The sequence below is a fragment of the Neopsephotus bourkii genome, unplaced genomic scaffold (genome assembly GCF_033783945.1).
Source record: "Neopsephotus bourkii isolate Nb327-2 ecotype Australia unplaced genomic scaffold, CSIRO-AGI_Nbou_v1 NB_1292, whole genome shotgun sequence".
NCBI classification, from domain to species: Eukaryota; Metazoa; Chordata; class Aves; order Psittaciformes; family Psittacidae; genus Neopsephotus; species Neopsephotus bourkii.
In genome coordinates, this window is record NW_026901776.1 from 10,891,080 (window position 1) to 10,918,821 (window position 27,742).

At 43.1% G+C, this 27,742-nt stretch overlaps 1 protein-coding gene across 2 annotated transcripts in view; it reads left to right on the forward strand.

The window, feature by feature from the left end:
* The window catches only part of DAAM2 (dishevelled associated activator of morphogenesis 2), a 178,840-nt gene that overhangs the window by 37,772 nt on the left and 113,326 nt on the right, over window positions 1-27,742 (forward strand). For both annotated transcript variants that reach the window (XM_061365987.1, XM_061365988.1), the window contains exon 2: window positions 22,271-22,473. In XM_061365987.1, coding sequence (XP_061221971.1) covers window positions 22,300-22,473 — 174 coding nt within the window. In that variant the 5' untranslated portion in view covers window positions 22,271-22,299. The remainder of the gene's footprint in view (window positions 1-22,270; window positions 22,474-27,742) is intronic.

Genomic DNA, 27,742 nt, shown 5'->3' on the forward strand with positions numbered 1-27,742 from the left:
TTACTGCATAAAAGCACCTTCCACTGAAAACCAGGAATATATGACCAAAGCAATGAAAGAAGCTTAGGAATTTGGCTCATATTTCAATAGCTGAGTTTAAAGTATGTGTTCCACCAGCCACACTTGTTACCCATTTTTTACATGTTTATTAACAAGTTACTTGTGGGAGTTTAACTGACCAGCAGAACAGGAGGACATTGTTTTACTATTCACCAATAGTCTGACAGTGCCTTAGGTGTGAATACATGTATGTTGTATGTGGATGGCTGATGCTGAATATCTTATGTGGGTTTTGAGCAGTTCTTGGATGTTAGTGTGCAGGCGTTACTTTATTTCCGTGGGGTTGTCTCACAAGTGGTATGCAGGTGAGAGGAATTTTATTTTATGTGCTCCAAAGCTATAGCTGGTGAAGAGAATCTGCAAGTAGAAGTAAGAAAACATAAAATGTTCCTTTGAAACCAACTAAGAGACATGCAGACCACTGGCATATCCCAACAAGCTCTTCAGTTGGTGTGGGGAAAAAGTCTGCAACTAATGTAACTTTCCCCTGTGTTAGTTATCCTCTGCAGAATGAATGCTGTTTATCAGCTGCTGCTGTGATGCATTGAACATCTGTGGGTAAGGAGGAGCAGTGAGCAAACTACATCTAGGTCTTTGCTGGCAGTGGTGATGGGGGAACAGAATGGAGAGAGCTGAAGGTTGTTGCAGTAAATTCCTTGGTGGGTACCTCCGCCCTCTGGCACTGGTGGTGAAGGTGCAGAGGTCCTAGAGAGGAAGGGAAGCTTTGACTTTCTGCACAGTTTGAAAGCTGCTCCTGCTTAGGGGCATCAAAGCAGTGACAACTGCCCTCACTTTCTTTCTAATTTGAGGCAAGCTGGCTGAGCTGTTACAACCAGCATGGAAGAGTATTTCTGGGCAAGGAAGGTTTAAGGGGAGGTGTGGAAGAGTAGCTGAAGCATAAAACTACTACTGATGTATAGCACTTGTTGCTTTTCTGACTCTGTAGTCAGGCACTTTCACAGAATTGAAACTAAAAAAAACTGAACCTTTTTTGAGTACATCCAGCCTGTCAATAGGTCTGTGCAACATTAACCACTTTCTTATTTCAGTGTGAGGTACTACGTCCAATTTAAATTTAGATTTCTGCCTCACTGCATTGCCCACTTCTTGAGCAGTTTGAGTGTGCAAATGAAAAGGTGTCTCATCTTTAATAATTTTAAATCTGAATTATTAAAAGAAAGTATTTTTATCAACTCTGCCCCTAGCACCATCAGCTTTTCTTTGCCTCTTTAAATGATAGAATTTGCATGAGTGAATGCAGTTAAAGAGGCATTCATAGTGGCTCCTACTGAACTCTGTATATGACTTGGAATACATTCCCCATGAGTCAGGAAATGATGATTTGGATGTTTTACTTTGTTAAATTTAGCCTGAAGAAACTTTGGAGAAAGTGAAATATTTGGGGGACTAAAATAAAAAAAATAATCTCAGGTGCCCACCTGGCACAATTCCAGTGAGGGACATTTCACTAGATATGAACTGAGTCCGAGTTCTGTTTGGAAGAGTCAGTCTCTTGTTCTGCAAGGTTCGGTGTTTCCATCAGAATTAATACGAGTCTGTTATACATTCCCTATGTAGTTTCCTCTCCATGGGTATGTTGCTCACTCATCTGAGGAATGAAAGGCTCTTGTAAAGTCTCTATAATCTAATTCCAATTCACCCTGAATTTACTGCCTTGATAAGAGGAACATAATTTTGACTATACTTTCTGATATCCTTCTGAAGAGAAGGATAAAATGCTTCCCTCTTTTTTTTTTTTTTTGCCATTTTTTTTCTTTATTTTTTTTTTTCCCTGCTGACTTTGCCTACATAAATATGTTTTTTTTTTTGGTATTTCCCTGGTCAAGGTCTGAAATAATTCACTTTACACAATATGAGACCCATAGACTTGCTATAGTATCCCATAGAGCGTAGCATTCTTCCAGCTAGAAAACTGATTTTTCTTCTTGCCCTTTGCTCCGCTTCCTGTGATAAGTGGCTTCCCTCTATTCAGTTATTTAGTAACTCAAAGCTCAAACTTTGGTCCTTAGAGACACTCCTTCCAACTTGGAGAAATACTTTCTTTGGTCTAGAGTGGTTGGTTAGAAGGGACAGAGAGATTTCATTTCCAAGATACTGTCAGTGTTTGTTTATTAATACATGAGACAAAACTGTTTCTCAAGGTGGATCTAGTTCCAGTATTAAAGATTTTTGTTTCATTTTGTTTTTCACTTGGGCCCTGTTACGTTTCATCCTCTTTTGCATAGAGGGACTTTTTTTAGAGGCACTTCTCCTATGAGCAGTTTTCTGGGACACAGGTGACTTAGTCATCATGCTAAGATTTGATGATTGAGAACTGTTCACCATGTAGATGCACAGCTGTAATTTAAATGGGGAGACTCTTACTGTAGGGGTATTCCAGTAGATGCTGGAAATGTCCTGCAGTATTGACAGGGATATGAAATATGCTCTGGAAATTAGAGTTAGTGCTGCTCTTAGTAGGCCCTGTAGGAGATTAATTGTTTCCTTACCATGAAAATTCTTTACCTCATAAAAATGTAGAAAAATTTTGCCTGTGTTTGAAAACTCAGCATGAACAGGATATTCTAAGTCCTTGTGGACTTGCTTCTGTCTAAAGAACCATTTTATTCTTGGAAAAAAAATAACGTTCCTTAAAACTACTTCCCACACCAACTCCCCTCTCTAGACTTGTGTTGCTTAATTTGTTTAATTCTGGGGTTATCCCAGTGGAGCTTTTTGTGAGTAATAGCTGATACCACTGTGAATTCAGCGCTAAGAGTATTTCCTGGGCAGTAGTAGTGCTTCTTACAGGCTGTGTTTGACTGATGTGAGGGTGTGGACAGAACAAGCACTAGGGAAAAGGTCACTCTGAAGAGTGTCTCAGTGGTGTGGATTCAGTGTCTACATTATACGTCTGCTAGTTTATATTTTTTTCAGAGATTTGGAGATGGAGCCACTTCTCAGTACAATTTTCTGTGTATTAAGCATTGCCAGGAACCACTGTAGTGTGGTGCTCCCTTTGCTTGCAATATGAATGACTATGGGAGGGCAGGGGGAAGTAAAACATGGGGATTCAGTAGTGTTAGTGCCATTTTCATCTCATATTTACTCGTCCAAGAGCCAATAGTTTAATGATAGGCTGGCAGCTTGCATGTAAATTGTTGGGTTACATATTTTCTGCTTGGGTTTGCCATCCAGTCCAACTACATAGGTCTTGAAGTTTCAGAGCTTTTGGCATTTTGCATTTTCCACTTATTTTGCTGGAAATAGGTGAAAAGTTTGTGAAAATTGAGAGTGCTTCCTTGTTCAAATGGGTTTCTGGACAGGAGAATGGTAAAATGCAGCAGGTACCTCTTATTGCTCAAAAGATTTTGATATGCATTTTGACTCACTGGGTATGTCTTCTTTACAGCAAGTAGCAAACGGGGATTACAGGAAATTCAGTCATCCTTGCAGTGGGAAATAATCTTGCATATTGTGTATTTATTTTATAAATATCCCAGCCTGAACAGGGCAGCAGAGCAAAGACCTGAGGTGGTTGTAGGAGGCAATGTACAACTGCTTACTGTCTTTAACCATATGTATTCCATCCCTAAATTTAAGCCATAAGATGCAAGAAAAATTAATTATATAAATAAGTTTTAAATATGCTTCTAAAGGGTGAGACAATACAAACTGCAGCAGGTGATGATTTGGATAAACTCCTGTACAATCTATCACAGAAATCAGTGCTGTGTAGAACTAGAGACAACAAGCAGTGATATTGGCACAAATTCTGCAAAGACATACTTCAGTGAACATAATAATAATAATGTTTGCAACCCTAAGGGAATAAGGCAGATGTTTCTTCTATAACAGAGGGTAGGCTTCTATTGTATTTGTATACAAATCGGCCTTCTTTTTGAATCATGCTTAAGGACTGTGTACCCAGATCTAGTGGCAACCCAAGCAGGGTTGGATTTGTTTGTTTTTGTTTGCTTGTTTTTCCTGTAGTGGGAAGCTGTGCTGGGTAGCAGAGGGGATTTTATAAGTCAATCTGGTTTTCTGTAGAGAGTGTGCTTAAATCTGCCAACAAGATGCAAGCACGGTGGGCTCAGAAGCTGAAAGAACTTGCTGTATCTTCAGGCAGGTTGTTGGCTTGCTGTAGGTACTTAAAAATTATCCACTGTGTGCTACTTCTCTGCAGTTTTCTTTGGTTATCTGAGCACACGTTTAAGCAAATGACCTATCCTTGAGGAAGAAGAGTGTGTTGGTCAGTTAATGTTCTAGGAAATCTTCCCTAGATATACCTTACTTAAGGTACTTAAAGTACTTAAACTTCTCTTTTAATCATGAACAAGAAAAAGCCTTGACATGAACATGACCTCTTACCATGAGAATCCAGGAGACTAGAACTAGCTATCGGCAGCCTGAAGGCAGTAGAATAGAGTCGGTAGCAACTGGCACAGCCTCCAATTCCTTGTGTATCACATGCTCTAGACCACAAGGGTATATATCATTTTGTAGAGCAGATTCTCTCATTTGGGTATTTTAGGGGGGTTCTCGCTGTCCCTCTTTTTATGCAGTCTTTTTTGCATACTGCTGTTTACCAAAAGCACCCACTGACCGTGAAAGGAAGGTGTCTGAGTTTAGATAAGCTCTTACTTTTCAGACCCTCATAACTGATCACTGCCTGCATTTCTCAGAGCATCAGCTCTGTGGAATTTAACCTAAATATAGATGAAGACTTGTTCACCCTCATGCTATGAAATGCTTAACAGCCCCAAAGCCTAACACTGTAAGTCACGGCTCTGAAATCAGCTTTCTGTGTTGATGTAAAGTCTCCTCCTGTAAATATTACAGCAGCCAGGAAATATATTTTATCTGGATGCCACTTAAAAATACACATAGAAAACAACCCAAAATCTTTCAGCAGAACTCTTTCCAAATATCCATTCTTCATGAAGACACTTTAGGTTAAAAGTTCAACAGCTTCACCAAGCTGCTGGCTTAGAGTTCAAACCTACTTGCATAATGTTAAAGTTTTGGGAAATTGAACCCAGAGTACCCCTTGCCAGAATGTTGAACAAAAATAAAAATGCTGAAATAAAATGCTGCACATGACCTTTCCTTAACTTAATTTTCTAGAGTGAATTTATTTCCAGTACCAAATTGACAGCTCTGGAATCTGAGTAGCATGAAAAATAGATATATAAAATGACACTTTGACCCTGTCTGCGCCTTGACATACAGAAACCATCTCTTAAGAGCATCAAAATCCTCTAGACCTGTTCTCTTTGTGATGCCTCTACTTGACTGCTTCTTCCATCACTAAAGAAGTCTTTCAACTATCATCCCCACCAGCTGCTTTTCAGTATGTGGAATTGAACTGAGAACTACCATTTAACTTTATTTACAGGTTTTCAGTGACATGTAGAAATATACTGCACTTTGGCTGAAGTACCAAGCAGGAAAGTGGTAGATTTGCAGGCTGGAACCTGGGTGTTGATGAACACTAGCTTTGAAGATATTCAGGGCCATCCATGAAAGCCATGCAAAAGTCCAAACGGTGTCTGTGTTTGGTTTCTCCCAGTTATACCCATTTGCTGTGAAGACTGAGAGATGAGAGAACTTCAGGAAAATTTTACCAGTGCAGGAAATTGATTTGCCTGTCAATAGTGAAGACAGCACTTGTACACCTACATCTGTGGCTAGTTTCTATTGCTTATAACCAAGGCGTATTTCTAGTCAAGTTGAGCTTTACTGTCCTGTAGTGGTCCTGAACAGTGTTAGAATGGAAATCGTGTTTTGTATGCTGTGATAACAATGGACAACAGATGAAACATTCTTATATTAATTGTCTGAATAAGAACACATCATTTCACATGGACATGAGCTGGAGTTTTTGAAAATGTAATTGGACCTCTACCATTTGTTTGTTTTTCTTGGAACACACTGGCAGTTCTTACAGATTATTTCTCCCTCATCAGAGGCACTCTAATGCCCTCAGCAGCTTATTTTGTCTGGAAAGTTCAGGCACCCAGGATAATGATGACAACAAAAGCAAAATTTTGACTCCCAAATCCCCTGGCAAAATAGTTACATCATGTCTGGAAATAATTGGGCAATGACAGAATGGAAAAATTACAATGACTCAAACAAGAGAGGATGCTTTTAGTAATGGGTTTTTGTGTGATCATTCTTCTGAATGTAGCAGTTCTTAGTGCTACTGGGAAACTCTGGATTGACATCCCTTATAACTAAACTCTACTATTCCCAGTGGAAATGTTGCAGAGATTTCAAGTCTGTAGACCAAGCTCTAGTATTAACCTGCCTTACCAGTATTCCTGGTCTTTTGGCTTAGACATTGACTGTGATGGCATGTTCTCCAGGTCAGCCTACTCCTGGCTTTTTTCTTGCGGTGATCAGGGACTCAGCACTAGGGTGCATGTCTCATCCTTGGGAGCTGGTCTTAAAGACAGAACTGGCAGATGTTGCCAATTAGGGCTAGTTTCAAACAGTGACATCCTTGGAGGCATTTCATACCGTAAGACCTGTAAAAGGCATGGGGCTTCTCCTTCCTGTAGGGGAAAACACTTCTTCAATATGAAAGCAGAAGACTAATGTGCTGTTTCTGGCTGTTAAAGTGTGTGTTTGCTTGACTAACGTTATCACGGTCTATTTCATCTTCAGTCTATTAATTCTTATGCTGAATGTGGGTTTCATCTCATACTCCATCTTTCAAGACAGTCTTTTGTGTGAAACTGCATCACAGCATTGTACTCACCACCAAAAGAGAAGGAAGTTTAGAGTCTAACCTGGCTCTGCTGTCTAGACAGCAGACTGGGGTGTGTCTGTAGCTTGCAGAAAAGGCAGTTCAGACTTTGGTAGGTAGCACAGACACAACTCAGACTGTAGCCTTCTCCTGAAGTCATGGACTTGAGATTACAGTATATTTATGGCAAGTCCTAAAAATAGTATCTTTAACACCTGAATTCTTTCAAGAATAAAATGTGGGGGTTGTAGAAAGTGTTTGAAAAGACTTACTGCTGGATGGTTTTATCCTCATTTGTGATTGGGTCCAAGGGTGGCATCCATGGAATTCTTTCCCTGTGTTTGTTTTTATGTAGCTTATTTCCCACAGCTCTTACTATCACAGTAATTTGAAGAAGAGCAACGACATAACTAACCAACCTATCTAGTGAAGATGATGCTGCGTTAGGGGAAATCATTGCATAAATACCATTATTTCATAAAGCATAAATTTATCCATGCTGAATTTCTGGACATTGCTAAATGCTGCCTCTGCAGCAGCTTCACTACTGGGGTGTGAACCATTGTGTCCTGGAAAAATTCCAGCTGGGTGACTATATTTGCTAACCTATTGTTTTCATGACTATTTGTATAGTACTGTAAGTTTACTTGGTACTGTACAATTACTGACTTAAGCAGATAGCTTAAATCCTACACTGGAAAACTGTCCTGGGTTTAGCAGCAGCAGTCATTTTTTCTCCTTCTTGGTAGCTGGTGCACTGCTGTGTTTTGACTTTCGGGCTGGGAACAAAGCTGATAAAAATAATGTTTTGGTTTGGCCAAGGACTTTGTGAGTCTCATGCTCTGCCAGGGAGGAGGGGAAGCCGGGAGGAAGCAGAGACAGGACACCTGACCCAAACTGACCAAAGAGGTATTCCATACCACAGCACGTCATGCCGAGGGGGGAACTGGGAGGTACCCGGAAGGGGAGGGGGTCGGCCGGGTTGGGCTGGTGGTTCGGCGCGTGGTATTGTACTCCTTTCCTTTGCTATTTTCTCTTATCATTGTTGTCACTGATGGTAGCGGTGGTGATTCGTATTGTACATTAGTTGCTAGACTGTTCTTATCTCAGCCCGTGGGAGTTGCATTCCTTCGATTCTCCTCCCCACCCCTCTGGGAGCGGGGAAAGGGTGCGGCAGCCCCTGGGGAAGAGGGGGGGGGGGCGGACTAACGTGGGCCTCGATTGCTTCCAGCCTGGCACCACTCACTGGGAGTAAGTGAACAAGCTGTTTGGTTGGGTTAAACCACGACAGTTCTTTTTGGCGCCCAACGTGGGGCACGAAGGGGTTGAGATAACAACAGATCTGACCGGATTAATAGTCACTCATCACAATGCTGATTTATTGGCTCTCAAAGTTGTTCCTCTTGATCTCACAGCTTCAGAATGTTGTAACTTACTTAGATCTGGTATTTGCTGTATTAGTGTTTTTCAAGTGTGGGGCTTGGGCTAAAGTTCTTGTCTCAGTGTACTTTATGATGATGACTTGTAACACAATAGAATTATTGATCATGAAACTTATCTGGTTTATGTTCCCAGTATGGTCACCACCTTTATACTTTGGGAGGTATATAATAGAAGTGCTTAGTAATTACACATCTTCTTTCTCCTTCTCGGGTGGTCAACCTGTGAAGGAGGCATTCTTTTACCCTCCCAGTCCTCCCCCAAGAGCATTTACAGCATCATTTGAGAGTTTTGAATGGCCTTTTAATGCTATTGAGACTTGTTTGCTGATTGTGGTGGGGATCACCATGTTGGCACGTATACAGAGTGTATTTTGCCCACAACTATTTCATCTGTTTTCAAAAGTTAAGCAGAGTCAGGTTTGGGTCTTGTCTGGGGTTAAACGACGAAGTAGGAGGACCAAGAGATTTTCTCTGAGGCTGGACAGCCATGAGTGGCAGGGTGTGTGGGACAGTATGGGCAAGTATCTAGGTCAGTGGGCCCCTCCAGTACTTTGGAATTTCACCACCGAACAACTGCAAAATCCAGAAGAATTAGTAAAACACTTAAATGAGGTGTGTGGTCAGTCTGGCCATACCAGAGATGGACAAATCATTGCAACGTGCTGGGGCTTGGCCTATGCTTACAGGGCCATGTTCAATGCTTTCCAGCACCTTCAAAAGGAAAAAAATGTCGCTGGATATGAGGGCAAAGCAACAGCCAGTACAGTTACTCCAGCTCCAAGTACAGCAGCTACACCACCCCCAGCAACAAGTACAGCAGCTACTCAAACTTCGACTGCAACATACAGCGCAGCTATCCCAGCTCCAAGTACAGCAGCCACATCACCCCCAGCAACAAGTACAGTCGCTACTCAAACCACAGTGATAACCACCACAACTAAACCAGAGGACCAATTCGTACCAATATCGGTTGCCCCTGTACGCAAGAGAAAAAGCAAAAAGGAGGCAGGAAGGTTAAAGCAAGATGAAGAAACGATGTGTTCACTACTCGATCCAGAACATGATCAGGAGTCATCATCACATGATGAAGAAGAAGAAGGAGAGGTGACTTCTCGACTTCGGACCTCAACTGAGCTACGGAATACGCGAAAAGATTTTACCCGTCAACCAGGGGAGCACATCATCACCTGGTTGCTCCGATGCTGGGACAATGGGGCCAATGGTCACGAACTAGAAGGTACAGAAGCCAAGCAGCTGGGATCACTTGCTAGAGAAGGGGGAATTGACAAAGCAATTGCAAGAAAGAAAAAGTCCCTCAGTCTTTGGAGGCGGCTCTTGGCAGCTGTCAAAGAAAGGTTTCCATACAAGGACGATGTTATGAGTCGTTCGGCCAAGTGGACTACTATAGACAAAGGTATCCAGTCTCTGAGAGAATCAGCCATCGTAGAGATGATCTATCACATCAAGCCGAATAACGGGAATATACCCATAGATCCAGATGAAGTCGAATGTACACGACCCATGTGGCGAAAACTTACACGGAATGCACCATCATCATATGCCCATTCATTGGCAACAGTAACCTGGAATGACATAGTACCACTAACAGTGGATGAAATGGTTCATAAACTCCACGAGTTCGAAGACAATCTCACCCTTTCCATCATCTCAGCTGTGGAAAAACTGTCCCAGGATCTCAAACAATTGAGGGACAATATATCTGACTTATACAAGTCCTCGCGTGTACCAGCACACATTTCAGCTATTAACAAAAGGCCTCCCACTGTTCGAGAAAGGAGATACAAGAGGTATACGCCACTGTCTACCCTATGGTTTTACCTGTGGGATCACGGAGAAGACATGACAAAGTGGGATGGAAAACCTACTTTAGTTTTGGAGGAACGGGTGAGTGAATTGAAAAGAGGAGCAAAGGCCAAGACTGATCGTCCCATGAGAGCTACGGCTTCAGTCTCTGGTGAGCAGTTTCCCAGGTGGAGTGGAAGAGCTGATCTTACTCCAGCTCCTGTGATAAAGAAGAATAATCCCTTTCAACATGACTTAAGCGTCCAATCCTGTGATGACTATTAGAGGGGCCCTGACTCCAGCCAGGTGGAGGTAGGGGACAATCGGATTTACTGGACTGTGTGGATCAGATGGCCTGGCACATCAGTCCCACAGAAGTATAAGGCTCTAGTAGATACCGGTGCACAGTGTACCCTGATGCCATCGAGCTGTCAAGGGGTGGAACCCATCTATATTTCTGGAGTGACAGGAGGATCCCAAGAGTTGACTGTACTGGAGGCTGAAATCAGCCTGACTGGGAGAGAATGGCAAAAGCACCCTATTGTGACTGGTCCAGAGGCTCCATGCATCCTTGGCATAGACTACCTCAAGAGAGGGTACTTCAAAGACCCAAAAGGGTACCGATGGGCTTTTGGTATTGCTGCTTTGGAGACTGAAGAAGTTGAGCAGCTGTCCACCTTGCCTGGTCTCTCAGAGGATCCTTCTGTTGTGGGGCTGCTGAAAGTCGAAGAACAACAAGTGCCAATTGCGACCACAACAGTGCACCGGCGGCAATATCGCACCAACCGAGACTCCCTGATTCCTATCCATCAGCTGATCCGTAGACTGGAGAGTCAGGGAGTGATCAGCAGGACCCGCTCGCCCTTTAATAGCCCCATATGGCCAGTGCGAAAGTCTAACGGAGAGTGGAGACTAACAATAGACTATCGTGGCCTGAATGAAGTCACACCACCCTTGAGTGCTGCCGTACCAGACATGCTAGAACTTCAGTATGAACTGGAGTCAAAGGCAGCCAAGTGGTATGCCACGATTGATATTGCCAATGCGTTTTTCTCAATTCCTTTGGCAACAGAGTGCAGGCCACGGTTTGCTTTTACTTGGAGGGGTGTCCAGTTCACTTGGAACCGACTGCCCCAGGGCTGGAAACATAGCCCTACCATTTGCCACGGACTGATTCAGACTGCACTGGAACAGGGGCAAGCACCAGAACACCTGCAATACATTGATGACATTATAGTGTGGGGCGATACAGCAGAAGAAGTCTTTGAGAAAGGGAGGAAAATAATCCAAATCCTGCTGAAAGCCGGTTTTGCCATAAAACGAAGTAAGGTCAAGGGACCTGCACAGGAGATTCAATTTCTGGGAATAAAATGGCAAGATGGACGTAGACAGATCCCCACAGATGTAATCAACAAGATAACAGCAATGTCTCCACCAACTAATAAAAAATAAACACAAGCTTTCTTGGGTGCAGTGGGGTTCTGGAGACTGCACATCCCAAATTACAGTTTGATTGTAAGCCCTCTCTATTACGTGACCCGTAAGAAGAATGATTTTAAATGGGGACCTGAGCAACAACAAGCCTTTGAGCAAATTAAATGCGAGATAGTTCATGCAGTGGCCCTTGGACCAGTTCGGACTGGGCCAGATGTAAAAAATGTATTGTACACTGCAGCTGGGGAGAATGACCCTACCTGGAGCCTCTGGCAGAAAGCTCCAGGAGAGACTCGAGGTCGACCCCTTGGTTTTTGGAGTCGGGGATACAAAGGATCTGAGGCAAGCTATACCCCAACTGAGAAAGAGATACTGGCAGCCTACGAAGGGGTTCGAGCTGCTTTGGAAGTGATTGGCACCGAAGCACAGCTCCTCCTTGCACCCCGGTTGCCCGTGCTAGGCTGGATGTTCAAAGGCAGGGTCTCCTCTACGCATCATGCAACTGATGCTACATGGAGTAAATGGGCTGCACTAATTACACAACGAGCTCGAATAGGAAATCCCAGTCGTCCAGGCATTCTAGAAGTCATCATGGACTGGCCAGAGGGCAAAGATTTCGGAATGTCACCAGAGGAGGAGGTGATGCGTGCTGAAGAGGCCCCACCATATAATCAGCTGTCAGAAAGTGAAAAGCAATATGCCTTGTTTACTGATGGGTCCTGCCGTATTGTGGGAAAACATCGGAGATGGAAGGCAGCTGTATGGAATCCTCGACGACAAGTTGCAGAAACTGCTGAAGGAGAGGGTGAATCGTGTCAGTTTGCTGAGGTGAAAGCCATCCAGCTGGCCCTGGACATTGCTGAATGAGAAAAGTGGCCAGTACTATATCTCTATACTGACTCATGGATGGTGACAAATGCCCTGTGGGGGTGGTTGCAGCAATGGAAGCAGAGCAACTGGCAACGTAGAGGTAAACCTATCTGGGCTGCTGCACTGTGGAAAGATATTGCTGCCCGGGTGCAAAACCTCGTGGTGAAGGTACGTCATGTAGATGCCCATGTACCCAAGAGTCGGGCCACTGAGGAACACCAGAACAACCAACAAGTGGATAAAGCTGCTAAGATTGAAGTGGCTCAGATGGACTTAGATTGGCAACATAAAAGTGAATTATTTTTGGCCCGGTGGGCCCATGACACTTCAGGCCATCAGGGCAGAGATGCAACATACAGATGGGCCCGTGATCGAGGGGTGGACTCAACAATGGACACTATTGCCCAGGTTATTCATGAGTGTGAAACATGTGCTGCCATTAAACAAGCCAAACGGTTAAAACCTCTTTGGTATGGAGGACGATGGCTGAAGAATAAATATGGGGAGGCCTGGCAGATTGATTATATCACACTGCCACCAACCCGCCAAGGTAAGCGTCATGTGCTTACCATGGTGTAAGCAACCACCGGATGGCTGGAAACGTACGCTGTGCCCCACGCCACTGCCCGGAACACTATCCTGGGCCTTGAGAAACACATTTTGTGGCGACACGGCACCCCAGAGAGAATTGAGTCAGACAACGGGACTCATTTCCGGAATAACCTTATAGACACTTGGGCCAAAGAGCATGGCATTGAGTGGGTATATCACATCCCCTACCATGCACCAGCCTCTGGGAAAATCGAAAGGTACAATGGGCTGTTAAAAACTACACTGAGAGCAATGGGTGGGGGAACTTTCAAGCATTGGGATATACACTTACCAAAGGCCACCTGGTTGGTCAACACCAGAGGATCTGCCAACAGATCTGGCCCAGCCCAATCAGAACTTTTACATTTTGTAGAGGGGGACAAAGTTCCTGTGGTGCATATGAAGAATTTGCTGGGGAAGACAGTCTGGGTTATTCCTGCTTCAAGTAAAGGCAAACCCACTCGTGGGATTGCTTTTGCTCAGGGACCTGGATACACTTGGTGGGTAATGCGGGATGATGGGGAAGTCCGATGTGTACCTCAAGGGGATTTAATTTTAGGGGAAAACAGCCAATGAACTTAATTGTATGTTGTTGCCTGCTGTGTAATACTTTAATAGCCCATCAACCAGATGTCTTTAGGCCACCAGCGACTAGCCCTGACTTCCCTTCAACCATCATCCCAACAGAGAGCGAACTTTGACAGAACCAGACAAGTTCTACAGTAAGGGAATGATCAGCATCAGCAGGCAACAACCCAATACTGCACGCGGCCTCTCCTGTTCTGAAAGACTGTTACAAGAGATGGAGCCTGACATCATGGACCAGATGGAATCAGCAGCTTTATAGGGACTAGTCTTTGCACTAAGATAGAAGTGCACTGAGATCGGAGTGATGGTATATTGAAAATGTAGGATCTGAGCATGACGTGAGTGGTATGGAATAAGGGGTGGATAATGTCCTGGGTTTAGCAGCAGCAGTCATTTTTTCTCCTTCTTGGTAGCTGGTGCAGTGCTGTGTTTTGACTTTCGGGCTGGGAACAAAGCTGATAAAAATGATGTTTTGGTTTGGCCAAGGACTTTGTGAGTCTCATGCTCTGCCAGGGAGGAGGGGAAGCCGGGAGGAAGCAGAGACAGGACACCTGACCCAAACTGACCAAAGAGGTATTCCATACCACAGCACATCATGCCGAGGGGGGAACTGGGAGGTACCCGGAAGGGGAGGGGGTCGGCCGGGTCGGACTGGTGGTTCGGCGCGTGGTATTGTACTCCTTTCCTTTGCTATTTTCTCTTATCATTGTTGTCGCTGGTGGTAGCGGTGGTGATTCGTATTGTACATTAGTTGCTAGACTGTTCTTATCTCAGCCCGTGGGAGTTGCATTTCTTCAATTCTCCTCCCCACCCCTCTGGGAGGGGGGAAAGGGTGCGGCAGCCCCTGGGGAAGAGGGGGGGGGGCGGACTAACGTGGGCCTCGATTGCTTCCAGCCTGGCCCCACTCACTGGGAGTAAGTGAACAAGCTGTTTGGTTGGGTTAAACCACGACAAAAACCTATTACCTCAATGCCACACCTAGGACAATGGGGTACAGTGAAACAAAATTGAAACATACTGGTGGAATATAATACAACAAAAATAAAACATACATCTTTACAGTGTAAATTGTAAAATCTACACCTTGTGTAATTTTACACAATTGTGTAGATTTACACCTTGTGTCTCATGTAGTAGATGTCTCTTCAGAGGTCTTCTTTTGTCTGTAATATCTGCTTAAAGAATAAAGAGGAGTTTTGCGGTTTGAGGCGTAGGAAGTAGGTACTACTAAGCTACTAATAAGAAAATATTTCAAATCTAAGAGTTATCATGAAGGAAAGTGAGGATATTGATATGGAGCAGCGGAAAAAAATAGAGAATGGAACTAAAGCTAGTAGGCAGAAAGAGAGGGCTAAGGTGAAAACTGGAAAGTGTTCATCCTTGCCTGAAGAAATTTTTTGTTGTGGGTTTTTTGCTTTTATTGATTTATTTATTTTAATAGTAGGGAATGGAGTAATCTTTAGGGAAGTTTATTAATAGAACAAATGTGGTTCATGGTGACGGTGACAGAGACAGGAAAATTGATTTTGGTAGCAATCCAGATTTTCTGACTGAGAAGAGGTAGATGTTGCTGAAACTGCAGTGCTACAACACTAGAAAACTTGGAAGTAATAACAGGGAGAAGTCAAGAAAAGAAAAGCAGGACACCAGACTACTGTGCTCAAACCAGAAAGGTTGCTTATATTTTGGGCGTATGCAGTCCTGTTGGATCCACCAATGTGTTGGTTGGAATTGTTGCCAAACTTGCCTAAGTGTGGAACTGATAAATAGGAATGGGAACCAGTGGTACAATAAGCACTAAGTAAAAATGTGTTCCTGCCTCCAGAGTTCCTGTTTAGCAGGACATCTTGGCCTATGATCTTGGCCAAATATCTTGTGTGCTTAGACACTGAGGAGGAACACATGTATTCTGGGTGAACACTTGTGTGTTGTGTATTCTGCTTGTTTTGTTTGCAGGTGAAGCTATGGTGATCACATCGCCATTCAGAAATGTTAAGGATGTGTTATAGTAAACCAATACATTTGTGAAAATAAAACTTCTTAGCAGGTAAAAAGATGAATGGATTGTTCAGTCAGCTAAGTCAGGTATAGAAAATTATTAACCTCTACTCGATTAAAAGGTAGACAAAAAAGTGTAAAGAAAATAAATAATTATTAGCCAGACTTATGATACTGACTCTTCTTTGTTGCTCTTTCCACTTTTTATTTTGAATCTTGATTTGACTGTTGTTTTAGCATTGCTTTTCTATGAATGCAATTTTGATGGATAAATGGATTGGGAAGAACATGAGGAACCTGCTGGTATCTTTTTTCTGTTTTCTTTTGTTGTTCAGTTTTTGGGTTTGTTTGGAGTTTCTTCGTAGTGCTTTCCCCTCTCTCCCCTCATTCCCAAGTGAGGACAGTGAGAATGTCACAAGTTCGTCTCTTCAAAAGGAAAGACCTCTTACAGTACTTTAGCTTTTTTTTTGTGTTGGTAAGCTGGTATAAGGTGAGAGTTATTGGATTTGTGGGCATTAACAGACTAACATTAGTGGTTATTAGTCATCCAGCACATCCTTGAGCATCCTTGAAGTATTAAAAATAAACACATTTTTGACAGACATGTTGCTTTAAGTATTTCTTCTAATAACCCTAGCCTTTTCTCTCAGGACATACTTCCTAGGCAATAGGTGAATAAATAAAAAAGTGTGGATAAAAATTTAAAGAATAAAGTATTAATAATATATAATGCTATGTGTATACCAGGATTTTCTTTCCTGTAATCTATTGATCCATTTGGGCCTAACCCTCATGCTGCATTTGCTTTATGTTGCATTTGGCATCTGTCATGTTACATGTGACATACATGGAGAATTCCCATGTCAACTGGAACATGGTGTGAAGCTCATAGTTTCACCACCTGTGTACTGAAGAAGCAATGTGGTCTAGGGAACTGAGCATAGGACCAGTATGGAGCTGTTTAGCTTTACCCAATGTATATATTTTGACAATTTTTAGACCAGTGCTCATTTTCTCCATTTTATCATCAGTAAGTGATGATGAAGGTAGCTATTATAATGCCATGAAGTTCTCGTGGTTTATTATTTAATAGCTGAATGACATAGAGATTCAGTATTGGATTTGGGGGTGGAAAGCATGTTGGTTTATGCTCCAAACCAGTCCAAATTCAGGTTTCTTTCTACTTGCATTATAATACATCACATTTATACGTTTTATCTTGTCATAGAGAAAGATACAAATTTGAAGGGAAATGGAAGTGATTTACTTTGTTTCCTCTTCTGTTAGCGTAAACCAGTGTGGACAGTGATTCTGCATCATACATTGAGTCCCATGCGTCCCAGTCAGGTGAGAACTGTGCCTACATCCACCAAAAATGTGTGTCTGTTGATGATCAGTAAAGATTCAGCTCTGGAAATGAGTGTGTCAGTGTTTTCCATTAATGCTTCCTTTCATTGCAAACTAGTTTTGTAGGGCTGCATCTGTTTAGTTAACCCACAGAGTTCTCTTTCTTCTGTTTTTCCAAAGGTGATGATACTTAAATAGTTTTCTCTGTTTTAGTTATAGTTGTGCTCTGGCTGTTCACTGTGGAGAAGGACAGGACAGTGAGGTAATAATTAGGTTAATCAGGTATCTTGCACAGGAGAGCTGCTGGCATAGCAGTTGTTTCAGGTGTCTTGTTTGTGGAACGTTGCTTATTCAGTATATGTTTACATGAAAATTATAATTTCTGAGATGAGAATGAAGAAAAGAAATTGAAGAAACCATTTAGAACCTCCAATTGAAAGAGGATCCTGGTGTGCAGTTAGCATGAATCCCATTCCATGTAGCTAAACCTTCTGATAAGACTTAAAAATTGCATTAGTTTAATTGTGTTTGGTCACTGTGCCAAATGGTTTAGAAAAGAACATATATGCCTTGTCAGAGGAAGAGGACGTTGTTATAATTAGATCTTGGCAGTGTTCCAGACTGTGACTCCTGACCTGAGCCGAACCACAGATGGGGCTGGGAAGCAGGAGGGGGATCACTATGAGGAGTAGGTGTGCAGTTAGCTGTTGAAATGACAGCGACTTGCTTGTGTTTTGCAAAAGGTAAAACAGTACAACTGAGAAGAGCTGTGGGAGGGAGGTATGTGTAATAGGATTCTCTCCAGAGAGAGATTTCCCATTGATTCTGGTGGAGGTATATATAGAAATATATAATTGAACATGTTTCATTTTTACAATTGCTTTACTTGCAAGAAGTTAAAGGCAACAGAGCTTTTATTAGAATAAAAAACCCCACTTTTTGTTGTTTCCATACTTACTATTTTTGACAGCTTTGCTATCAATTACCGCTCAAAGATGAAAGATGTTATTTTTAAATTTTCTTTGTTGCCTTCTGCCCTACACCCACCCTATCCTTGGAAAGCACATTTCCCCCAGATTTTGGTTCTTAAGTAAATGCCCTTCAGCATCTGCTGAGTGGCAGGTTTAATCTTTAGGAAGATAATGTTCCCACTTAGAAATATCATTCATTCAGTGATTAATTTCTAAAATAGCTATGCTGGATTCCTCTCAAAGTGTTCAAGTATTCTTATTTTAAAAGCATCTAGACACCTCACCTATCTACAGCTATGGTATTGTAGCAGTACAAAAGTACCATTTTACCCCTCTGTGTCAGTATGAATTTCCTGCATGCTGCTTATGGACAGACCTGGAAAATGCCAGTGTTAAGAGTACAAGTTGTGCAATGGAATGTTGCTTTGTGAAAGTGAGGCACTACAAGGTTAATATTTATGTGAGCTGTGTATGCTTTTGCAGAGTAGTAAAAGCTGAGTAGCTTTTGCCGAGTTTCTCCACTATAGATCCAAAGGACCAGATGGTGATTTTGTAAAAACACTGCAGGAACAAGCACTAGCTTGTGCATTTTTTTGGCATTATGGGTGAAGAAGGCCAGGAGACTGTTCACCTCTTAGGTGAACCTGCTAAAGACGGATGCTGAGTGATGATATGTCAGTACAGGACAACCACAGGTACTGCACCACAGTACTTGCTCTGTAGAAAATGTTGATCTTATCCATTCATATAGTACTCATTTCCTGCAAAAATATGTTTTTTAGAGGAGTGCTTACCAAAGTCTTGTCCTCAACTGGTAAAGGAAAATGTTACAGTCCAATCAATTCAATCTCTCAGCCATTTGTTCACAGTATCACAGTATCACAGTGTGTTAGAGATTGGAAGGGACCTCAAAAGATCAGCTAGTCCAATCTCCCTGCTGGAGCAGGAACACCTAGATAAAGTTACACAGGAACGTGTCCAGGCGGGTTTTGAATGTCTCCAGAGAAGGAGACTCAACAACCTCCCTGGGCAGCCTGTTCCAGTGTTCTGTCACCCTCACTGAGAAGAAGTTTCTTCTCAAGTTTAAGTGGAACCTCTTGTGTTCCAGTTTGCACCCATTGCCCCTTGTCCTATCATTGTTTGCCACTGAGAAGAGCCTGGCTCCATCCTCGTGACACTCACCCTTTATATATTTATATGCACTAATAAGGTCACCCCTCAATCTCCTCTTCTCCAAACTATAGAGACCCAGCTCCCTCAGTCTTTCCTCATAAGGGAGATGCTCCACTCCCCTAATCATCTTAGTTGCCCTGCGCTGGACTGTCTCCGGCAGGTCCCTGTCCTTCTTAAACTGAGGGGCCCAGAACTGGACACAGTATTCCAGATGAGGTCTCACCAGGGCTGAGTAGAGGGGAAGGAGGACCTCTCTCGACCTACTAACCACCCCCCTTCTAATACACCCCGGGATGCCATTGACCTTCTTGGCCACAAGGCACAGTGTCGGCTCATGGTCACCCTGTCGTCCACTAGGACCCCCAGGTCCCTCTCCCCTACACTGCTCTCTAACAGGTCGTTCCCCAACCTATACTGGAACCTGGTGTTGTTCCTGCCCAGATGCAGGACTCTACACTTTCCCTTGTTATATTTCATCGAGTTACTCCCTGCCCAACTCTCCAGCCTGTCCAGGTCTCGCTGGATGGCAGCACAGCCTTCTGGTGTGTCGGCCACCCCTCCCAGATTAGTGTCATCAGCAAACTTGCTGATAGTACACTCAATTCCCTCATCTAAATCATTAATGAATATATTAAATAATACTGGTCCCAGTACCGACCCTTGAGGCACTCCACTAGATACAGGCCTCCAACTAGACTCCGCCCCATAGACTACAACTCTCTGGCTTCTCTCCTTCAGCCAGTTCACAGTCCACCTCACTACCCGATCATCCAGACCACACTTCCTCAATTTAGCCGCAAGGATGCTGTGGGAGACTGTGTCAAACGCTTTGCTGAAGTCAAGGTAGACCACATCCACCGCTCTGCCATCATCCATCCACCGTGTTATTTCCTCATAAAAGGCTACGAGATTGGTCAAGCATGACTTCCCCTTGGTGAAGCCATGCTGACTGCCCCTCATAACCCTCTTATCCTTGATATGCCTTAAAATGGCACCAAGGATAAGGTATTCCATCACTTTCCCAGGAATGGAGGTGAGGCTGACTGGTCTATAGTTACCTGGGTCCTCCTTCTTGCCCTTTTTGAAGACAGGAGTGACATTTGCTTTCCTCCAGTCCTCAGGCACCTTGTTCCAAGGATCTTTCACTTTCCATGCTTCAGGGAATGCTGTTCCTTTTGGTGGTTGGTGAAGAAGCCTCTAGGCAGTGGGCCAGAGCTTGGTTACAACTGAATTAAGTGTAGTTATATTGTACTTAAATCAGGTCTCATTGATTTGAGTTCCTTCCAAACAAAAAATTTGTCAAACTAATGGGTTCAAACCTCATCCATGATCAGATTACCATCAAGGACATTCTACTCAGAGTAGTCCCTGAGAAGATAGTCTGTGGTGGACAAGTTCGACTTCTTCTGAGGCTGTCTTGTGAAATCTTTTAAGAACTCAATCTCTTAAGTCCCTACCACTGAGGGGAAATGGAAGTTGCTGTGCACTCCATTGTGGTAGATTTGAGGGCATTTTGGTTATGCTGGCAGTGTCAGAGAACAGTTTCAGGGTTAAATTGACCTTTGGCATCTCCTAGTGAGGATATTCTTATGAATGTGCTTTTGAAGCCAGCATCATGCTACCCTAGTGTCCTGCTGAGACAAACGCAGGGTTGGCATGAAGAGCAAAGGAAAATGGATATTCCAGAAGACAGTGCTTGGTACCAACTCACTTTCAGCTGTGTGAGAGTTGCAGCTGATCCCCTTACAGTGCATAGGAGAAGGTACAACATAAATTAATCCTAGCACAAAGTAGGGCAGGTGCCTGCCAAGCACATAGTGCTTCAAGGGTGGAGGTTTGGGTGCTTTGTTTTTTTTGTTGTGTTTTTTTTTTTTTGTTTGTTTGGGGTTTTTTTGTTTGTTTGTTGCTTAGGGTTTTTTTTTCTTAAGTAATCATGTTGATGTCTATACAAAATGTCCCTGGAGAGCCTCTGGTTGTGTGCAGTATGTTAAGACCCACCATGCAACTGCTGTCCTAAAGGTGCTTTTCCTAGCACAGCTACTATGAGAGCTCAAAGCAGCCTTGTTCTGGCAAGCAGACTAAAGCATTGTGGGGCAGGTTAGGGCAGCAGCTGCTCTGATGACAAAGCTCAGCTGTGTTGCTGCTGATACAGCATCCAGCATCCTGTGGTTTGGTTCACCTGTCACCTCCCACCCTGCTCTCCTGCCCTGTGCCCAGGAGCTGAGCTTCACAACAGGCTTTAATTATTTACTCTCTAAGGATGTGGCTTATTCTGCAGATTAAGTGAAAAAGTGAAGTCCTTCGAAAATATAACACAAATAAGCCCCTGAGCTGTCAAACAAGTCCCTTAAAAGGGCAAAATATGTGTCTCTCTGTGGACTGCACAGATCCCTCCTCTCCAGCTGCTGGCAGGAGACTTCCTGTTTGGATAGGCTGCTCACAAATGGTGTTGTGTGGTGAAATCAGTGACTCCTAGCTCCTCCTTCAGGCCTCCTTTTGCTTCCCTTTACACTCCTGGTACTAAAGCTCCTCAAGCCTGGGTCCTGTTAAGATGAGGTAGCTCAAATGTACATCTGAAAGCATGCATTAGCACTGCACATTTTCTCCCCTGGATACATAAAGCAGCCCAAACTAGTTATGTGTGTTTGAAAGTGGGGTGGACAAAATGGTCCTCCTGCAGTACTCCTGGACATAGAGCCATAGTGTTGATGGTCTGGCTCCGGCAGTGGGGGGGGGGGGGGGAAGTTGGGGGTGGTGAATTGATTTCTGCTTTAATGTTTCATTGTTCATTTTATCTTGACTAAATGGCATGCCTTTGGAGGATCCTTCCAGTTATTCTGGGTAAATTCTCCTGTGTATGCTTTTTGCTTCTGATACTTTGGTTCCTTTACTATAGTGGTGAGAGAAAGGCCAATGGCATTCAATGGTAGCATTCAACCTTGGCTACTGGGTATCACTGATAAATCTACCTCCTGGGAAATCCCATGCTGAATTTGTAAAACCTCTTTAGAAACTTTGGAGAAGTGATTTACGCTGCCATACAGGGACATGTTAATACCGTATTAAAGCATGGCTACCTTGTCTATCTTGAGTGTTTGTTTTGCTCTTTTGTGTCTTGGATCCTTCTGTTCTGTTTCAGCTGTTACACCTGTGGCTTGTAACCACAGAGTACTGCACAGGTCCAAGAGAGTCTTGTTTAACAACTAATGTCTGGTTTGTTTTCTTTTTTCTTCCTGTAGAACATGATCAGAAGATAGCACCATACACCATGACCATGGCACCCCGGAAGAGGAATCGTCATGCATTGGGGTTTCTTTGCTGTTTTGGGGGTAGTGACCTCCCTGAAATCAATCTCAAGGACAATAACCCCCTCCAGTTCCTTGAGTTTTCTGTTCCAATCCCACCAGCAGAAGAGCTCAATGCCAGATTCTCTGAACTTGTGGTAAGTTTCTGCTGGCAGATTGATATATTTTAGGGGGTGGATGAACTCCTCCGCTCAGAGAAAGGAGTAAAGGGACTTAGGGAACTTATTAGGGGTAGGATAAATACGTATGTTCAGGCTTCTCCCTTCCCCTCATTCTTCTATGACCAGTTCCTTGGTGGGATAAAGGAGACAAATGACAGGGTGGATGACAGTGGCACTCTGTGCGTAGGTACAAGATACTTAAATACACTTAAATATGCTTATTTGTTCTTGCAGCATTATGCAATCCTCCAAATGTAGAATTGGGAATATTAGAAGGAACCCCATAAGTTTTTTAGAGAATGAATCCCTGACATCTGATTTCTTGCTAGCAACTTTGGTATGAAATCTGCTGTATGATATAGCACAGTAGGGGTTTTGGGCCTATAAAATAAGGACTATACTGTTTGTTGATCGGTAGCATACTTCCGGTGAGGTACAAAAAGCAGGTGACCATGCTGATTGTTTCATCATCCAGCTCCCTTTGAACCATGAAATTCCTTCCCGTTCATAATGTCTGTAACAGCACAGACATGAACAGGAAGGGAAGGAGGTATTTCAGATGGACTTTGTTTGTTTTTGTGGTAAATGTCAAAGATTCCAGTAGCAGGCACTGCATTTACTGTTCGTTCTTGGTATCAAATGATTTCACTGTCTTTGCCCACTTGTTCAACCTGAATGCAAAACACAAGCAGAGGGCATAGGGCTGTGGTATTTTGCAGTCTGCATTGTAGAGGTGATGTCCATTTGATGCAGTTGATCAGCTATCTCATTACTACTCTGAGATCAGAGGTTATGTAAACTGAGTATATATATAAGCCTGAGTGCTGGCACTGAGAAGAGGAATAGAACAGAAAATACTGGATCTCAGAATTAGAGGAATTTGAAAATAACCTTTCTACGTTACACTTATAACATTAGCCCAGAAAGTTCTTGTCCATTACTATGGCTTCAGAGTGCTATGAAAATAACCACATAATTTGGGTATGTAAGTGGAGGTTAACATGTGGACAACTATGGTAAGTCATACAAAACATAGGAACAGCTGTAGTTTGTCAGATCAGTAGTCTGACAACCTAGCCTAGGATTCTATTACAAGATGGGGTCCAAAGCAGATGCCTAGGGTGTTTAGGCCTAGGCCACATTTAAGATGTGGCCCTAGGGTGGTCTTTTCCATGGTATTCTCCAACCCTCTAACAATTTTCAGCTCAAGGGCTTCCTCAGCCAAAGCTGCCTTCTGTGTACATAGTAATTTAGTATTGATTTCTTTTCCATTAACTGTTTCCATGTCCCCTAGCACCCATGACAATTTTTTAGCATTTACAATTTTCTATGACAGGACTGTGGGAATGAGAAGATTTGCAGTGGTTTGGGGAAGAATAGGGTGTGCAGCAAAAAGAGAGTCTACTTATTTCTAAGTAGCAGATGAGGAATCTCCTCTTAATAGAGAGATTTCACAAAATCCTGGTCTATATTTAAGTCAGTGTATCTTTTATGTGAGACTACTTGAACTTCTCTCTGAAAGTGTAGCTGACTGACTGGAGAATTCTGCTTAGTGACGGGTATCTCTCATGAGTAAGAGTGTAATCTGCTGTTAATTTAATTCTGGGTGCTGTTTTAAGTATTGATTTTCACATGCAAAGCTTTAATTGCTGTATCAAAGTTCACCAGTACTGAGATCCATTGAAGCATTCAAATCATCTTTTATGAAGGTGTCACCAACAGATACACTTTGCTTCTGAACTTGGCATGTGAAAGCTTGAACTTGTTTACCTTTGGGTCATTGTGAAAGACTTGGTTTAGCTGCTGCTGGGCTTCTGCTCACTGAGAAGGGCATTGGTTTCTATGAGGAGTTTTGAGAGTTTATGGTGATATTAAGGGTGCTTTTAGCTTTTTTTTTTTTTTTGTGACTGGCAAATAACTGGGTTTCATGGGCTTGTGGCAAAATAGCTCACAGCTGCTTTCTGGAAGTCTATTAAACAGTATAATTTATAATGGTTTTGGTGCAGAATTTAATGACAAGCATACACGATAATCTGTAAAAGTTTTTGGCCCCAGAAGTTTGAGAGTTGTTGGTCTGTGCTATAACTTATTAAATGTGCTGGTGCTGACAGCCTGTAACTGGCACGTGCATTTCAAACAAATGATGATATTGAAATTAAAATAGATCATATTCATGTTCTTACGTTTAATGATAGTAACTTAGCCATCATTACGTGAGAAGTGAGCTGGGAGAGAAAAGTGCTATTTTTCAGAAGGCCAATGGTGTATATAGTACATTTTTATAAAGTACTTGGATAGGATAGGTATACATGTCCAGAGGAGTTCCTGGGTAGGCAGGTAACATGGGAGCAGTTAAGGCCTCTGAGTGAGAGAACCTGGGTGAAAAACCAGGCTGGACAAATGCAGAATTTGCCTAGCAGGGATAGTTTGTCCACGGGTCTGGATTAATGCATGTTCTATGAGACACTACTATAAAACAGGCTACATCTGTATTGACAGGTGAGATGAGATTTAATTGGGTTAGAAAGATTCAGTCTAAATGCATCAGTGTAAATCAGCAACCTGGAAGTGCCTGAGAGGGCTCTGTGTGTGTACTAACCTACCTGCTGCTTGTCCGTTAGTCTAGTCTGGGTTCACTTGTATAACATAAAAAACAGATTTGAGTGTAAAGCCTTCTAACCCAAATCCCTGAGTGAAATGATGACACCAACACCATCTGAGATCTGTTTTGAGAAGAGCATTTGTGTTAGATCCCTGAAGCAGGCCCAGGGGGTATAGCTTCGTCTTGCCATCTGCTCTACAAAGGGTATAAAAAACCCCGTTGGTGTGCTCGAATGAATTTTTAAAAGCCTTATTTTCCCCCTTGTTGCAGTTAAAATCTGGGTCATTTTCCCACATAAGAGTTAATGACAAGAAGAGCTAAGCTTAGCCGTGCTGGAAAAGCCTCCCTCGTGATGAGTTTTCCAGTCCAATAAATATTCAGTGTATTTCTATATGCCTTTCTGAGAAAAATGGTCATTTTGAGGGCCAGAGCATGTGTTCTCTTGTTCTTGTGGTCCCTATATTAATATATCATGAAAAGTGAATTTGGAGATGTCCATTTTGCAAGAGGAGGAATTAGGGATGTGTTGGGATTGTTTATTTCTGATGGCGTCACAAGACACCTCCAGAGTTTGCAAGCTTGCTTGTGTAAATGCCAGACTAAGGTGAATAAATACGTATGGGCTGCTTTATCTGGGGGATGCACCCAGACCAACCAGCTAAGTAACAGCAGCTCTTTAACTGGACTCTGACCAAGGCAGTGGTTGTCAAATGACAAGTTGATGCTGATTTCAGCAGAAATATCTGTTCTTGATGCTGCTCAACCAGAAAACCAGTTCTAGGAAGGATCCCAAGATTTTGTGTTAGTTGAAGCTGCATGCTATGATGAGGCCTTTTCTCTTGGATTAGAAAATTAAACCAGGAAGGATTACTCCTATTATGGGTCAAATTCAATCTCTATTTATTCCATTGGGACTGTGCACAGAGAGTAGATCTGAATGAAGACAATGCTCACTGTGATTTGGTCTGATTTTGTTTGGGCTAAGTTAGGAAAAGATGTAGTAGCTCTCAGGCTGTCTGCTGACAGTAATTGCCTTGGGACTGATGGCTTGGCTTCACAAGCTAAGATTTAGGAAGGGCTTTAACCACGCTTACTACAAGCACGATGACCAAGGGCATGTGGGATATGCAAATCTGTTTGAGAAAAAGGGTGCTTAGGCAATCAGGAAGTGTCTGACCACGACTGTCAACTCCTGAGCTAACTCAAACTACCCATGTGGTGGTCTGCCCACATGCATCATTGGATCTTGCAGTTTCCCATGCACCTTGTCACCTACCATTTTGATCCTAGGTCTTCCATACTGACAAGTGAGAGTAAGCCCTTCCAGCCTGCGCAGTGGATTTTTTAGGTGAAGGGCAGCTTGCACAGAACTGGCCCCACCCTTTAAACTTGAGGTTTAACTGCCACGGCCTAGTTAGCTAGGAGGGTGACAGCAAAGTCCACAGGTCGTAGGTTTTGTAAGAGTGTCCTTCTCTATGATGGAAGACCATACAAGGTCAGACGAGCTCCATCAGCCCGGGTTTGCAGATAGGAGTTTTTCTTCTCCTATGAGGAAGGCCTGACTTCGCTAACGAAGATTCGGGAAGACCTTTAGCCATGCATTCTGAGCCAGACTCATCTCTTGTGTCAATCACAAGTGACTGATGATGCAATAGCACAACAAACGTCTAAGCGGGTTCTTAGAGGCGTTCAGTCATAAGCCCTCAGATGGTAGCTTCGCGCCAGTGGCTCCTCAGCCAAGAGCACGCACCAGGGGTCTGAACCTGTGGCTCCTCTCATACTGAGCAGGATTACTATTGCAACAGCACATCATCAGTAGGGTAAAACTAACCTGTTTCGTGACAGTCTAAACCCAGCTCATGTTCCCTATTAGTGGGTGAACAATCCAACACTTGGTGAATTCTGCTTCAAAATGATAGGAAGAGCCAAAGTCTAGATGCAGACGAAACAAAGCAAACAAAAACGCTTGCGACCACAAGCTTTACCCCTCAAAGGTCCACTTTTGTGCACCCAACTGAAAGAGTGCAGAACAGCTGGCATTGGCATCTCTCTTTCAATGAGCAGGCAAGGAAGAGAAGCTCTTGAGAGTAAGGTATGTGGAATGGTCCTGTACCTCATAAATTACGAAGCTGGCCCTACCTGACCATCAAGGCTGTTCTAGCCAGCATCACTTCTGCCTTTTGCTTCAGTCTCTCTTCTCAGCTGGCATTGTGTATACTACCGTGGAGTAAAGTGCTGCTGCACTTGGTGGTCTTATTGGCAGACGCCAAGCTGGTTTTGTGCCTGCTGGCAAAAATGGCTGTGCTAAGCACATATGTTTATGCTTGTACAGATTTATTGACTGAACAGGAATCTGGAAGAACTATTGCAAGGCAAGGGGAAATAATTTTTTTCATGAAACAAGTTCTCCATGTCCTTGTTCATATTTCTTAACAGCAGTGTGTTCCTGTCACAGTGGATTCTGATTCCTTTTGCTCAGTATTAGAGCCCTGCACTCTTCTTGTTGGTTAAGGGTGGTGTGCTGCTTGATGCTAAAGATATAGCCGTCTAGATTGCTCTTACCTGAGCAACCTGATCCCAGATGTGAACATGGACCATGCCAAGAAACATAACTTCAATGTTAGCAATTCAGTGAAAGTAATA